General features: G+C 40.8%; 1 protein-coding gene across 7 annotated transcripts; it reads right to left on the reverse strand.

The window, feature by feature from the left end:
* Positions 1-509: 509 nt before the first annotated feature.
* si:ch211-261d7.6 (zinc finger protein 595) lies at positions 510-16966 on the reverse strand. Of its 7 annotated transcripts, XM_064300068.1 has the most exons (4): positions 16845-16862; positions 15762-16173; positions 10269-11203; positions 3839-3975 (listed from the first exon to the last, which is right to left on the reverse strand). In XM_064300068.1, exons 2-4 carry the CDS (start codon positions 16111-16113, stop codon positions 3973-3975), a joined length of 1290 nt encoding a protein of 429 aa, XP_064156138.1. In that variant the 5' UTR covers positions 16114-16173; positions 16845-16862; the 3' UTR covers positions 3839-3972. The 7 variants fall into 7 exon arrangements, with proteins under 7 accessions (XP_064156153.1, XP_064156130.1, XP_064156144.1 ...); XM_064300083.1 differs by lacking the exons at positions 10269-11203; positions 16845-16862 and adding an exon at positions 16674-16714 and having other exon boundaries at positions 510-3975; positions 16124-16173; XM_064300040.1 differs by lacking the exons at positions 3839-3975; positions 16845-16862 and adding an exon at positions 16889-16966 and having other exon boundaries at positions 4149-11203.
* Positions 16967-17432: the final 466 nt, after the last annotated feature.

Here is a 17432-nt window from a genome sequence, read left to right on the forward strand (position 1 = left end):
GAGGCAAGAAGCACTACAACTTTCCTCAAAATAGCCTCCTTTGGCTTTAATTACAATTAAATGAATTATTGGAAGTTTATACAATCATTTTGTGGGAGGTGGAGGGGTAGGAGGGAGGTGGACTGGTAATTAAATTTGAGTTAAATCATATCTATTCTAAGTTTTTTTTTAAACCCCAGGTAGCCCAATACCTTTGGCCTATAGTGCAATTTATCTACCCTTCCACCTCCAACATCTACAATAAAGCCTTCCCAGAAGAGTGGAGGTTGTTATAGCAACAAAGGGTGGACCAACAATATTAATGCCCAAAATTTTGGATGAGATGTCAGATGACAGGCATCCACATACTTTTGGCCATGTAGTGTATGAGCACTACATAACACTCCAGAGAGATTCCTCTCATTGAATGTGCACAATATAAATCCATGAACCATAACATTCAGCCACATTCCATGCTTCAGATACACCATCTCTAATCAAAACTTTAATAAAACACAAGACTTCACATTATGTCAAAAGTTTTTATTTATTGCAATTTTGTCATTTTCATATTTGTGTGGATACAAGTAAAGTCTAGGAAAGTAAGGTACTACAATATTAGTGTTGCTTAACAAAAAAAATGTTAAATGGAGGTAGCATTACAAAGTAGCTAATACACATAACCGATTCACATTCAAGGGTTGGAAATGAAATCCAGTAAATGCAGCATCATATGGTACTGTGGTATCAAAAAAATAAACCAAAAAACCTGCATGTTTTTGTGAGCAAACTAGTTGTTTGCCCCTTGTAACAATGACATTGCAAGTAAAAGATGGACGATTGGAGGGGAAAAACAGATACATGAAAAATAGAAAATTAGTATAACAAACAGTATAGAGAAAATAATGGCAATAATAGTAATTCAGTAGTAGTCAGTAAAAAAGGCACAGTAAAAATTAGTCTACATGCTTTTCGAAATCATGATCATGCAACTTTTTCAAGACTTTTGGTAAACTTAGCATTCCAAATGCACCCTTCTCCCATTATATACCCGTGTAAATAAGCAATATTTTGAGAACACCAGTGTTTCAGAGAATTAATCCCATCACCACTTTAATTCTACTTAGTGAGGTATCTCCATTCTTCAAATGCCATTACATTAAGGGCACAACCATCCAGTGGAAGCTGAAAAGAACAGAACCAACTTCTTTTTTTCATTCACACAAAATGGAAATCATATTTTATTAAAGTAAGCTGGAATTTTGTCTGGTATGCAATTCCAATTCCAAGATCAGGACATTCTACATCAGTGGTGGGCAAGACCATTTCTGGAGGGTCAGTGTAGTGACACACAGAGTTCAGCTGTGATTAATGAACTTATCAGTAAATGCAGCTAAAATGGCAGATCATGCATGACTGGGCCCAGCAAATACTGAAGTCATAAAATCCAGTAACTGATACAGCCTTCCATATCCACTTTTGTTCTATATGCACACATTTTCTACACTTTTGTTTTCCCAGTTTGCAAAAGTTTGAAAAGAACAAATATCAATTACAAAAGCATCCACTGCAATTGGGGCTCTTAATAAGAGTACAATCCCTTTTTTGGGCAGAGAAAACTTAAAAAATACAGTTTCAAATTTTCAATTTATGGATGGACTCCACTCTAATATAAGGCAAAATGTGAATCCATTAGAAATAAGGCACCCTACTCATCTCATGATTAACCTTGCACATCCAAGCTCCAGATATAAGGACCACAATGAGTTGGAAGGAGGTCCTTTGCAGGGGAGTGCAAGAAGGGAGTGAGATTGGTGTGTCCAGCTCAGATTCACAACATTTAAACAAATCACCCATTCACCCAGTCTTTCAACTTGTCATTTACCCTCCCCCCCCAATCTAATTCACAAATTCTCAGCACTACCCCATTACTGCAACATCTCACGTTAAGAAAAGCCCATCCAAACAGACACAAACTATCACAATAACTATTAAGGAATACAGAATAAAATTTATATATTTCAGCGAGGAACACAGGAAAATGTAAAACTGTAAACTTTTTAGACTCAATATTGTAGAACTGTCAAGTACATGAGAAAAATCCATCACACAGATGAAGTGTTTTGTTCAAGATTTGTTCAAAAAAATTGGGACAATAGCAGTAAATAGAATGCCAGTTTCTGAAGTTTAGGTCACCAAACATTTTTTGCCTTGAAGCTTCTGAACACAACAACCAGCACCCTCATTAGAGTAATGAGAAAAAAAGTAAGAAAAATCAAAAAATGTCTGCCACACTGCTCCAGAAATGCAGCATGGGCGCTGGTTCACAATTACTCTCAACTTAATACATCAATTATAACAGTTGAAATTCACCTCAGAGCAGAACAAGTAACTCACCTCACAACAGAAATGGTTGCCAATTTTAAGGTAAAAACCTAGATCTTAAGGCTCTGCAGAACAAGGATGGCAGAGGCCAACTTGGAGTCTCCTTTATGCACACATTTGTAGGACATTCATCAATGACACTAGTAGCAGCTTTAGGGTTCATGGGAGCCTTTAAATCAGTGGTAACCAATCTCATTCCTATTGACCTGCCATCCTGCAGGATTTCATTACACCCTAATTTGGCACACCTGATTCTACAAATTAGCAGCTCAATGAGATCTCTAGCTGTTGAATGAAGCATTTTGTTAGGCTTGGAATGAAAACCTACAGGATGGTAGATCTCCAGGAATAGGGTTGGTTACCACTGCTTTAAATCATTCTTCCCTTATACATGACCTCTTTGGGGCAAAGGGTAACTCAAGATGAGCCAATCTTCTCACAATTGACCACTGGCATGTTTCATATAATGCAGGTGTAACGCAGACTCTTGACTAAACCAGCTGCCACATTCAAAGCACTTCAGCGCCCCCTCTTCCTTCTCAACCACTTCAGCTTCCGCTTCCTCCAACTCTTCTTCCTCAAACTCCGCTTCAGATTCCTCCCTTTCCACCACTTCCTCCTCCGGCTCCGTACTCTCCTCTTCCTCAGCCATATCCACATCATCCATTGCCATGACAATCAGCTTTTTCAGTTCGGTTACTCTTCGGTTTCCACTCTGTGGCTTTCCCCCAATAGGGGTCTCGCTACCTTCCTTGTAGACACCCACATGCTTTTTACGGTGGGTGATCAGGTTGCCTAGCTGAGAGAAGGTCTTCTTGCACATCTGGCACACGTAGGGCTTAGCACCAGTGTGGGTGTTGCGGTGATAGCGTAGCTCAGCAGGCACACGGAAGGCCTTGGGGCAAAGGTCACACTTATGACGTTTGAGGTCATGTCCCAGCAAGTGCCGGTCAAGTCCTTTCGCCTCCTTGAACCCCTTTGCACAGGAAAGGCACCAGTATGGCTTCCTCGTATGAATAACCTTGTGGGCCATCCAGGTCTGCTGGGAATTAAAGATCTTGTTGCACTGGTCACATTTGTAATTTTCAGGGACAATCGGTTTGTTGTGCGTCTTCAAATGGACTATCAAATTGGCTTGGCGTTGGAATGTTCTGCCACACTCAGGGCAGGTGAAGAGCTCAGGCGGTGGCAATTTCTCAAGATGCATCTTCTGATGATTTTTAAAGGACTCCAGGTAAGAATAAACCTTACCACAAACAGAGCAGGCATAGACTTTGTGTGAGGGGCCATAGACGGGCCTTTCCTCTTCCGAGAGCATAGCGACTCGGGGACGAACCTTGAACACTTCAGAGGGATTAAGCTCCCAGCCACTGGAAAACCAGGTCTCGTCGTCGTTGACATCATCATCACCACCTTCACCCTTGTTATCTTTGTCAAGCCCAGCTCCTGCCTTTTTCATTTTCTTTCCTTCCTGATTTGGTGGCTTTTTCTTTAACTTCTTTATCTTTTGCTCCTCTTCCTCGTGTTCATGCTGACGGAGGTGGATCTTGAAGGCCTCCCAGCGGATGAACTGTTGTCCACAATCCTGGCATCTCATGCTACGCAGCTTCACTAAAGGAGGAGGAAAAAGAAAGCAAAATGAAAACAGACCAATAGGACCCGATAACTCAGGAGCATTCCTCGTTTAAAACATTTCTTATGGTTAAGAAGAGCACTGCTGTGGAATATAATGTAATCAACCTTTTCAGGGCAAAAAATACTAAACAAAAACAACCAAACACACATTCAAGTTAAGAATGTTTATTTAGGGATCCAAACACAACCCGTAAGTGGACTTTCATTGCAAAGCAAATGTAACTAAGGGCTAAAACATAGCTTCAAATGTTACAAAGTTTTCAGAAATGTGTATACGAAACTTGTCCTACCTGCCTTAGCTACCACGCATAAACAAGTAGTTTGCCACATTTACTTTAATTTCAGAATGCTGTGGAGGGAATTGCAAATACACTTTCAGAAGCTTGTTCCAAATGTAAACAGAACAGCTTATCTGTAAACAATTCTGTGTAGACATTGATACCTACTACAGTGTCCAACATTTTACAGGCATTAATGAAACTCTACTGAAGGAACATGTTGTGTTTACTGTATCATCCATTATCATCTCAATATTTACTGAATCATCTAAACCAGATTGCAAAGATCAATAAACATTTACAGTGCAGAATATGAATAGGTAGAATTACGTAGGTCTACAGTTTCCGGTGCCAGTGTGAAGATCTGAAACAAAAACAAAATGGAGGACTGGCTAACACAGCTGTGTCCGGACCGACAACAGCCAGCAGTCATTCACCACACAGACAACCTCTTGATCACGGTTTACATTTGTTCCTATTTTGGGTTTGTCATAATTGTAAAAGAACAACTGTGGCTGTATGGGCTGCAGTGGCAGTAACATGACCATTTGTCATTTACATTCGGCAAGGCAACTCCTATGATCTGTCATTGACAGAAAAAGTGAAAACCGTAAGTATATCCCTGTCCCTAGTTACGGATCTAGTATTAAAAGTTGTACACCCCTTTTTTTGCACTCAACTTGTAAATAGTCCTAGATATTCTACGAGAAAAATGCGTAAACCCTTAAACATCACATGTATAATTTTGCAGAGGCCCTGTATTCAGTTACCAATCAACACCAAGACAAACAAAAATACGGCAGCCTTTAAGTTCTGGCTGTATGACTATTCAGACATGGAATTCTTAAGGACCAGGACTAACTAACCACTGTAATGGTACCTTTCATAACATAGATTTTATGCTCAATTGGAGAAAAAAGGCTTGCAACTATATGCCACCTTCTAGAAATATATAAAGTTGACTATCATAAGAAGATCAGACTGGAAAATGGTTTAGACATATATTTAAAAGCACAAATTTTCAACCAGAACATCTACATATTTAGAATTAAATACTTCCTGATTTTGAAGACTACATTCTTGGCTGTGCTTGTATAAATAATTCTAAGGTATATACAGACTGAACATACTTTAAAAGAAACTTCAATTATGTGACAGAAAAGAAAAGAAAATCAAAACTAAAAAAACAAACATTAGCAGTAAATTATGGAACGCACACATACAAAGAAGTTTTTTAAACACCTGCAAGGGTGTAGTCAAAAGTTGGGACAGAGAACATAGTTTAAGAATTTTATTTTTAGGATCTAAACTACTTTATTTTTAGACCACAAATTGCTAAATGTTTAAGCTATTCACACAATACAACATAATATATGCAAAATCAGATTCAAATGTACTATGAACTTTGGTATTACATTTACTGATAACTTTCAAGTTTCTGTTGTTATAGAAAAATGCATACAATACCACTTAGTAATATCAGTTTTCAATTAAGTGTACACAGAAAAGGTATAACCAGTATTCATAATCAAACCAAGAGTGAATTGTCAGTCATAACCACATGAAGGGCTGATCCATGACGTCATGCTAGTAACAACGGGCTTGAAGACGACACTTAGTGCGCAGATCACTGTAAATCCAGATGTGATGGGCAAACTGAATACTTGCTAAAAGATCATTGCACTCCGATCCAAATAACCACCTACAACACACCCTTTGTAAACACTAGTACCTTTCTCTGCACAGATCTCCTTGCTTCCTGTCAAGATTTAAATTACAAACTGTAAAATAAAGAAGTGCATCCAATTTTAATGAGCTCTTTTTAAAGACAGGTAGTGTAGTGAGTCTCAACCTCAGGACTCCTCTCCCTCGCTCATGTCCTTTACAATAGAATTACATTTTCAGAATTGTGTGCTTAACAGAAACATGTCTACTTAATGCAGGTTGACGACCATTTACAAACAAAAAATATGGAGCACCAGTTTCATATTAATAAAGACAAAGGTTTAAACTATTTTTTAATACTTAAAAAATATTAGGAATAAAGATTTGCAGCTAACTTTCTGGAGGGCACCTGTATACATGAACAAACGTTTGTTTTAGCAATTGGATTTAGGCATAAGTCCAGTTCAAACGAGAGCCTGAGAAAAGAGAAAAGGTTATTTTACTATGACCTGAAGAAGGTATTTAAGATTCAAGAACATCCGCCCTATTTTGCATCGTTGCATACTTGTTAGAAAAAAATTTCCCACCACTGCCATGATTTGTTGTGTGCCAGAATCAGTCAATTGCTAGCAAGTCTCTAGATCAACTTTCTCTGGCAAAAATTATGAAAATACATAAACAAGGCAAAAACTATGAAAATACATAAACAAGTGAGACATTGCTTGGGCCACAGTGCGGTTAGAGTTTAATGAGAACTAATGCTCAAGCACACACAAATTCCCCAGTGGAAAGTCAGTGTTAAGACTTCCTCAGGTTAAATAACTGAATGTACCCAGACCACACCCTCACTGCAGTTTCCAAAAAGGTGTATTCTGAGAGTTTGCATGCTAGGTTTTAGGTTCAAGTCACACAAATAACTCAGTATTGACCACTAGCATGCGCAATGTAGTGCTGGTGAAGCTCCACCTCTCGACTAAATGTGATTCCACAGTCAATGCAAGTCAGGCCATCGCCGTCTCTTGCTCGATCTACCAAGATCGAGTCCCCTCCATTCTCATTCCGCTCTTTTTTCTCACTCATACATTCCTGGTGATGGTCAATGAGCTCATGGATCTGGCTAAAGGTTCGGGGACACAAAGAACAGCGGTAGGGGTCATCCATGCTGTGTACGGTCTGGTGCTGCTGTAGGGCAAGGAAATTTAGAAACGTCTCTTCACAGTGCGGGCACTTGTAATGCACACGTGACGGAGTACCAGTGGTGGCTGCAGTAGTCTGATCTTGGGTATACTGGGTGACACAGTCCTCAGATTTAGGACCGACCTCAGTGGGTGCTGAAAATGTGCTGAGCCTATATCGTAGGTCAGCTGGAAGGCGTCGACGGACCTCATCATGCCAGACAAGATGCTGTTGGAGCTGCGTCTCCGTCCAATAGCCACGGCAGCACAGCGCACAACAAAATGGCCGGCTTTTGGCTATGTCTTTATGAGCTTCTAGTCTTTCAAGACTGGGGAAAGCTTTGCCACACTTATGACATTTAAAGAGCCATTTATACGTGTGTTCAGGGAGTTTAGGTGGTGGTACGGGGTCCTGCACCTCCGCCTCAACAGATTTTAATTTCCTCTCTGTCACTACACAGACTTTCCTGTGATTATAGAGTGCCCCCTGAGAACTGTATCGCTTCTCACATCCAGTGCAAATGAAGGACTTGGATGCCGTTTTAGAGCTCGCAGTCTTTCGGCTTTTGCGATGCATCTGCCATCGATGTGCCCGTAATCCTCTAACCTTGTAGAAACGTTTACCACAGTCAGGGCAACCGTGAAGCTTTAGCTTAACCTTCTTTGAGGTTGCAGATGCTGGCTTCTCTGAGACTGGTTCCCCAATTTGGGCACATTCTTCACCAGAATGAACCTGGGAACGATGCTTCAGCATATCATTCTCTGAAGAGAAGCTCAGGTTACACTGGTCACAGTCAGAGACATTGGCATGGTGAGTCTGGTAGTGTGTAGCCAAGATGGAGGCACGGGGGAAACTTCTCTCACATTTTGGACAGGATATCTTGCTTGAAGGATTGCTTCTGGACACCTGAGTGGACTCAAGTGAAGACTCAGGCTGTGTCTGGGCTTCAGATTCTGGGTGATGCATTTGGTGTCGTCGAAGAACACAATAGTAGAAGAATCCTTTCCTGCATATGTTGCAGCGATAAGGCCCCTCATTCACAGTCTTGTCCTTCCTGGAGGTAGACGTATCAGTTGATAAAGTGCTTGCAAACTTCTTATCAGTGTGCCACCGTCTGTGCGTCCCCAGAGCCGAGTTGGTGCCAAAGCTCCTGCCACATTCTGGACAAATGTACAGACCTTTACTTTCAATGCCCTCCTCTTTACATTTCGTCTCCTGAACTACGGAGACTGAGGAGCTTGAAACGTCTACAGCAGTCTGACTCTTACGATGAATTCTCTTATGGAAATTCAGAGCTCCAATTACAGAGAACCTTCTCCCACACTCTTTGCATTGGTATTTCCCACAATCTAAGGACCTTTTTGGAGCATCAGAAACAGACTTTAATGAGTCGTTGGATACACCCTGTGCAAGCTCACTGGTTTGTTCTGTGACCTCACTGAGGCAACCACTGTGTTTTTTGCTGAGGTGATCTTGCAATTCCGTGTCAACAGAGAAAAGAGCAGGACAAAAGGAACACTTGAATACTTGAGCATCAGAATTTGACAATGAGGAAAATGGGTATCCAGTCTCATAACCATGGCTCCTCATATGGAACTGGAGGGCCATAGCACGGGAGAATCTTTTTCCACAATCTGGGCAGCTGTATGTATTCTTTTCCAGCTGCTCTATTTGTTGTTCAAAAGACTTCACCGGGGGTGGGATGCCTTCAGAGTCATGCACCTGTTGGTGCTTGAGGAAACAGGTGAGCATGCGATAGGACTTCCCACATACCTTACACGTGTGGTTCATTTGTGGCACAGAGCGATGTCGCTTCATGTGACAAGCCAAAATCCCTCTATGACGAAACCTCTTGCGACAAATGGGGCAGGTAGCCCTCTTACTAATGGAACGGGTGTGGCCATTGACAGAGGTAAGTGGTTCAGATGTGTCATTGTTTTCCTTGACTTCTGTGCAATGTTGATTTTGCTTGTGCTGAGAGAATGCGCCAAATGACCAAAAACCCTTCCCACACTGCTCACAGTGGTAAACCTTCGGACCAAGCAGTGTCTTCCTAGGATTGAACACTTCCTTCTTAATGCTGACTGCTGTATCGCTTTTGTCCTCAACAGAATGGCAAGCTTTGCGGTGGTTGTAAAGAGCACCATAACTAGAGTATGACTTCTCACAATGTGCACACTTGTGTGTTCTTTCTATTCTCACTTGCTTTGCGTGGTGCTGCTGGTGAGACTGCAAAGCAGATGCTCGAGAGAAACGCAATCCACACACTTCACATTTGAAGTTCTTCTTCTGCAGCCCTGCGAGTTGGTATGACAAAGATTTATAAGGTTTTGGATCTTCATGCTGCCTCATGTGGTTGTAATGCGAGTTAAGTGTGGTACTCTCCTTGCCGCACTCATTGCATTTGTAAAGACCATTTTCCAAATAAGCCTGTGTGGGAGCATTCCGCTTCCAGGTTTTGATACTTGCAGCCCGTCCCATTGGTCCTCTATGCCACAACCTGTGACAGCGTATAGCACTAGCACTGGAGAACCTCCGACCACACTCTGGGCAATCAAAGCTTGTCTTTTGTGGTGGGTTTCTCTCACTCTCAACTTGTTTTGCCTCATAGTCCATTTCTAGATCAGCACCTGCCTTTGATTTCAAAGGAGGAGGTGCCTCATCCAAAAGGCTCAGGGGAACCTTTCCTTTCTTTGCTTCCTGGTGTGAATCACACTCCATCTCAGGCTCAGTTTTTGACTCAGACACTGGCTCTGGCTCTGGCTCATTTTCTCTGAAGGAGTCATCTGATCCACTTATGCTTACAACTTCCACAATTAAATCATCAATTTCATTCTCATCCACTACTGCGTGGTCATCAGCTTCATTATAGCCAAGGTCTTCGCTAACCTGATTAGCTTGAGGGGTTTCCTGGGAATAGACCAGGGCTCCAATAGCAAAGCTTTCAGGCTTTACCTTGTCACACAAGTACAATTTCTGTGGTGGAGACAAAGATGTTGGGGTGGTGACTGGTTTCTGCGTGGCCGCCTTCTCAGTGGCATTGCCAAAAACATCAGTATGGCAAAGTTGATGGGACTGAAGAGCCGTGGCCCTTGAAAAACGGCGCCCACAGTCTTGACACTCAAATGCCTTCTTCTTCAGCTGGCATACCTGATGCAAAAAGGACTTCGCTGGTGTCTCTCCACTGTGCACCACCCGCTGGTGCTTTTCGTAAAAGGTAAGAGAGGTGAAGATCTTCCCGCATTCCTCACACGAAAAAGATTGTCCACTGTTGCCGATTTTGGCCCGCCTGATATGCCAACGCTGATGGATGGCAAGAGCAGTACTTGTCAGAAAGCTCTTGTCACATTCGGAACAACTAAATGACTTCTTCGCGTCTTCCTTCAGCTTTACTTCCGAGCATTTGGAATGCGAGGTGAAGCGCTGGTGTGTACTCAAGCCAGTGGTGGTGCTGAACGCTCGTCCACACTCGCGACACTCATAGAGCAGTTTGTGCTTTTTGTCTTCCACGATTGCCACGTCTCCGTTTTCAACCACGGGCTCAGGAGTGGAAAGAGGCTTCTCTGCACCACTGTTGCGGGACTTGATCAGTTTGACTTCATGGCAACGACGGTGAGCGTCAAGAGCCGAAGCACGTGAGTAAGAGCGGCCACAAGTAGGGCACTGAAATGACTTTTTTTTGAGGTGAGCCAACTGGTGGAAAACAGACTTGGAGGCCTGTTTGTGTGAACGTTGATGGTTGAGGCAGAGGCCGATTGAGGAGTAGGTTTTGCCACAGTATTCGCATTCAAAAAGACGTTGCTTTGGCACTGCTACTTCGGCCCCCGGTTCCTGTTTGAGGGCTTGGTTGCGGTGCTTAAGTTGGTGAGTGAAAAAGCCCCTTGAACTGGAGAACCTTCGGCCACAAATGGCGCAGCACAATGTTCGGCGGCCCCCATCCTCAGAGACCAGCAGATCATCCCACTGCGCATCCGAGTCCAGGCAGACTATAGGGCCATCGTGGATATGTTCACGTTGGTGCTCCAGGTAGGCCTCCCTCTGACCAAAGGCTTCACCGCAATCCACACAGCGGAAAAGCCAATCCCCTAAAAATAGAAAGGGGAAAATGGGAGGTCAGGGCCACTCCTGCTCTCAAAAAAGAGGAAAAAAAAGAAAAAAACAAAATGATAACAAAGCCATAAATGCAGAATTAAAAACAAATATATAATAGTTTCCAACCCCCCTAAACAAAATAACATCGACATGTTTATGTGAGAACAATTTATTTCCATTTAGTGGTACAGATTTTTAAATGCTGGGTTACAAAAACAAAACAAAAACAGAAACAAACATTTTAACTGAATGCAAAATACATACAAATTCACATTGTGACAGTAACCTAATTTAAGTTAAACAAAATTGTAACAATAGTGTGCTGAAAAGATTGAAGGAATGAAAACCAACTGTACTACTGGCCCCGAGGGTCAGATCAGAGTATCCCTGCTTTATTCTCTTCTAGATTGAAGCTAAATTCAAAGGTTTCTGGAATGCAGTTGCCCGTCTCTCATGTCAAGAACATCTACACTAACATTTAACTGAGATTACACTTGCGGTAGGATTACAGATTCATATTAGCCTTTGACTGCAAACTCCGGTGTAATCTCTCATGTTGTACACTGTCCCTGTTTAATACATAGTCCCTCCAGGATTTCGGGGAGTTTTTTTGGAATTGTTGTGATCAAAAATGCTTGATTTTGCAGTTGTTTTTCTCAAAAATTGCGATGCAATTTGCGAAGGTGTGTGATTTTTTTGAGGTAAAATTGTGGGAATTGGCAAAAATTGCAAGTCAAGGAAAAAAATTTTTTTAATACTGCTTCCTAATGAGGAAAGAGTCATATGTAATCACTTCATATGCTAATAACCATACTGCACATCACAGAAATAGCTGGAAATATTTTAGTTCTCATCTTTTTTTAGATGAGAGTTATAAAAGTGACATAGCATTACAAAACAGACAGTCTGTGACTGCAATATAGAATACAGAGGCTACATCTTCTGTTAAAATAAGTGCTTTAAATGCTTTTTAAATAATATTAATTCAACACATAGGCCTACTGTATGCACAAAAACGAAGTGCAATCTCTTACAACTGTAAGGGTGTATAAAACTCATGTAATTCAACACATACTGTATGCACAAAAACAAAGTGCAATCTCTTACAACCATTCAACATTACTGAAGACTCCTGTGACAGATAAGTACTTATGATTAATTTCCCTAACCATTTTGTCATGCATTTCTTTATGACCACAGCCCCTACAGACGCATTTTGCTACGTAAAAAAACTAGCTTTAGAAAGACTCAAGCTAGCTGGCTATCTGGTTCTGATCATTACTGACATTAAAATATAAATTATTCCGCTATTTTACATAGTTTATGCAAACACAACTGAAAGAAAAGCAGAAAAGCGTGAAAGCTCAAATACAGTCATTTTAGTTTGCTAGTTGAGCCGCAGAAGCTTTCCACCACTGTTGTAAATAGCTAATAGCTGGTGGAAACGTTGCTCCCTCCGGTTCCAAGATCACAAGCATCGTCACTAGTTGTTTTCCAGCAGGAAACACTGCATTTACTTTATCTTTTTTTATTTGGTGAAAATATGGCTAGAGTTTGTTGTGCTGGTTAGGGTCAGGCCGTACAGACATGGAACCTAGCTCAGGCCTTGAGATCAATGTAGACCTCTACTATCAATATAGTTTATGGCTAGAGCTTTCATTTTTAAAGCTTTATCATGCACACAGTGAAGGTAAAGAAACACATATGACAACTTATAGGCTAAATTTCTCATCGACTAATCACCCCTAAAGTTAGCCAAACTAGCACCCATCTCTCTCATCAAATGCAGCCTACAACGACAACTCAAAAACAAAATTTTGAAGGTTTGACTACACAGAGGCACCAGTTGCACAGCACCACTGCTGAAATTATGGCACTGCTAGAATTTATTTTAACTATGCTTAGACTCAAACGAGCCCATTAGCACAAAATAACTTTGTTGAAACAAACGAGTAAAACTGTGGCAAATATTATCCGGTAATTTCCTTGACACTACTATCAGCAGAACATTAATCTTTTTCCATATTTTTCATATTTATGAAGGCATGAAATTTGCATAAATGGTTGTGCTTATTTACTTTCGCGTTCAAGTTCACTTGTAATATATAACATCTTTGGTCACTGTTAGTTGTTTCGGGAGGGGGGGGGCATTATGAGAGTCTGTTACGAGTGGTGTTCCTCATAACCCCAGCTCATCGGTAACAAACGATAAACACGTACGAGCGAAAAATGACCAGCTATATAATACGTATGAATGCGATGTTGACATGAACATTGGTGAATCAGCTGTGGAGCTGTGCTGTAGTACTGTTCCAAGAATCAACCGTTCGTGTGCGCGTGCAACACAGCAGAGTTGCGCCATAACCTTGGAAACACTTGATGTGCGATGAGAGTTCAAAACCGGAGTTTCAGGGAGCGAACGTCACTTCAGGGTGGGTACATTTCATTAACTTGCAAGTATCTTGGCTGAGCCAGGGTGAGTGTAGCCCATATCGCGAGGGGGTGATTAACAGAATATCCGGTTACTCCCTAAGACACAGTGCCAGAGCGGTATGGTGAATACAAGCCTTAAAAAGAAAAGAAAAGAATGTTGCTCTTAAAACTTTACTGTGCTAACAAAGTAGCCGGCTGAGTTTTATTGTAGATGGCTAAAAAGCCAGCAGAGGGCTGAATTTAAGAACTCTGTGTTACTCAAAGATCACAAGTAGCGATGTTGGGGCAATTCCATTTCAATTCAGGAAAAGAGGACGGTCTGCGACATATCCTAAAATGTTTGTTATGTTCATAATGCCCGCCCATCCCTGCTCTCTTCTTTTGAAATCCAACATATGGTCACCATGTCGTTCCGCCTCCACCCAACACCCACCCAATTCCGTGATCGATCGCAAGCACCTTCGCTAGCAGCTTTCCTGTGGAAAACAGTGCATTATGTTCTACTGCACTGTATGGGGTTGGCCTATTATTTCAGTGATCGAGCTCATCTTATAATTTGGCTTGAAAATGGGCTGGCTTGATTCGGGCCTTTAAGACGTCAGGCTTGGGCTGACTCGGTCCTCGCCTCGCGCGTCAATGCAGACCTACTAGATGTAACAATTCCAACAGAAATTGCTGGCCTCTATTCATGCAAGAGTTTCAAACGAACAACTTTATTTAGGCTAAGACCGTGAAATTCATTTGAACCATTTTCATAAAGGCGTCAGTATGCAAACATAAAAACAGTTGTTATGGGTCCAGACAATATGAAATATTTTAAACATTACCAATCAGACTCCAAATACAATAAAAGCTATGGGAAGACAAAGCACCAGTTAATCAATAAATTTTCCTCTGCTTTTCAGGCATTCAAGGAAGGACATGTATTCTGTAATACATTTAAATCTATACAATATCAGCCCTATTTACTTTATAAGTTTTGATGGGTTAGGGGAGGACAATGAAGTTGAATTCAAGTATAAGTATAAGTATATATATATATATATATATATATATATATATATGCCCTCCCCTAATGCATTATATGTTTATTTGGTGGTCCCAGCTCATGCATCATACATGAACCAATCACTTAACTCATTCAAATGTACAGTAACACTTGCCAATCTAGTGTAAAAAGGGCATTTCTTGGGTTCCTTTTCACACTCAGAATGATTCAGTAGTCGATTTTTTAAAAATCATTTTACGATATTATGTAATAATTTTGCATTAACAGCACGGTTTAATATGAAATTCTTAAATTTTAAGTTACAACCCTTTAGCTAACCACAATTTATATTACAAGGTATCTGTAATTAACGAGCCAGCAAGAGAGAAAAATCAATTATAGGCAAAATACCAAAAGTATAATTGTAAATATATTTTTCAAACTCATATATATAAACTTTTTTTACTGCACTTTTGTCGTATTAAAGAGCACAATTTCAGCCACCTTTCGTTTCTTCCAAGTGGCAACATCAAATCAACGTTCACCATTTTAAGCCACAGATCGAACGAAAAATCGCCGATCGAACAAAACGCGCCTAAAACGTGAGCCCTTCATATCCTCGCGAGAACGGCACAAAAGAAAAAACATCCAAGACATGCTATGTTGCTCGTTTTGCACGTAAAAAATTCAATAAAAATAGTTGCCAGCGTTATATTTTACACACACACAACTATACAGCAGGCATACCAGATTGGTATAAGAAAAAGTACTAGTTTTAATTTAATCGCGGAGTTGCGTTTTTAGCTATACTTTATCGATGATGGACACCAAGCTAGCCAAGCAAAAACGTGTCGCTCACTAGCAAAATAGCTCACTGGCCATAAACAACGTTACCACGCAAAGTTTTGTGGTAAGCTTTTCCAGATGCGTAAAATTTAAACGACTTCCAAACGTGCTCTAAACTGGATACAAACAATTGCAAATAAATCATGAAAATACAACAAAATCACATTTGAGACTTCCTTCAACATTTAGCGCTAGGCTAGCAGTAGCTTATGCTATGGTGCCCTGTCAGTATATGCTTCAACTGGTTAACATTTTTTAGAGTAAAGATTCGTGAAGTCACTCACCGTCTACACTTTCATTGTCTCTGTCAGACTCCTTGTTTGGGGTTCTCTCCAAACTCTCGTCGACATCGACTAACTTTATTTGGACATATTCGTCTTCCTCGATGCGTTCTTCTTTGATTGCTATGGCTGGGGCAGCGTCCATCACTGCAGTTTCGGGGCGACGCTTGGTTGGTGTTGGTTCGGCGTTGCTTGAATCTTCGTCCTCGCTTGACTGTTCCACTTTAATAATTTTGGAATTCATGGGTAGTGGGGAGACAACGGTCTTCTTGACACCCGGCTGCTTGTTTTCAACGGATAATTCTTCTACGTTTGTCTCAATACGACCTCCGTTTACCGTGTAAACAGCAGCCATGATGGCTCACCTTGTTTCTGCGCGCAGCACTCGACTTTCTTCTGTACACACCAGACTAGCCTACAAAAGCAACAGAGAAAACGCGGCTGTCTGGCCCAAGGAAATTACGCAACAATACTACTGACAACTTCCTGCGTAGCGAAATATGGCTGCGCATTATGTGTTAAAAAGGAGTCAAAAACATAAACTAGATTAGTAAATTGGTTTCAGGAGAATTCAGTTGACAAAACAGATTTATAGAAGCCGACAGAGTTAAATATAAGATACTTTTCTAAAGATTATGACATTTTCAACAAAAATATAAAGGCTTTTTTCCTTAAATTGTGAATTTCAATATATTTTGACGTAGGTGTAATTAGCATCGGCTTGCTAGTTCGTTCTGGGTATTGGTCACAAGAACAATATGATAAATAGCCTGTGCATTACTTCTCCAGTACAGAAGCTCACTGAATTATCTTTTTTAGGCCTAGTAGCCATCTAGATAGGCCTAGCTACGTGATTCGCTAAAAGCGAACTCGCTTTTGTAAAATAATAAAATAAAAAAATTAAATCAATGTTACATGTTTGGATGTAGCCTACGGTCATCTCAAATATCGCGATGCCCCCCACCAACAGGATATCCCGCCTTCCCCTCAAAAGCTTTTATAGTCACAGATGTTAATAATTTCTCAAACTATACCCCGTTGACATAAATATAGCCTACAGCCTTATGTGACCTTGTATTTACTGACCTTGGATTACTGCTTTCCTATTATTTATGATCGCATATACAAACCCTTTTATTTTGCATGGGCGAAGGCATTATGATCCTCCCCACCCTGAGTTTACACGTCAACTCTGCCTATCGCGTAGCACGAGGAATTCGTCGACACTGAAATTACTATACTGACAAACCGATTTTATGCTTTATAGTACCCATAAAGCGATATGCATGCATACACACACACACACAGCTAACAAGGTTTTATGGAAAAGAATAGGCCTACATTTTGAAGGGATCCCAATTCCATGGGTAGTTGTCCAAATGAGCAAATGGAAGCAAACAGGCGTGAAGTTACTTTAAAAAGTATCGAAAACAATTTTGAACAATAGACCCACGTTTGTCTTAGTCTTCAGTAATCAAAATTGGCAATTTGTCATATAAATTTAATTTTGTTTTTCAAAGTTCAGTCACACCTAGTGAATGTTGCATGTTGACTTATTTTTTTCCTATACACATGCAGGTGCTATATAATGTTTGTCCTTTTGTGTGATGGTGGCTTTTGCAGGTATTTCGAGCAATCGGTTCAATTAGGGGTCAGTGTCACCCATTCATATTT

Source organism: Anguilla rostrata, chromosome 1 (assembly GCF_018555375.3).
Source record: "Anguilla rostrata isolate EN2019 chromosome 1, ASM1855537v3, whole genome shotgun sequence".
In the NCBI taxonomy this organism is placed as follows: Eukaryota; Metazoa; Chordata; class Actinopteri; order Anguilliformes; family Anguillidae; genus Anguilla; species Anguilla rostrata.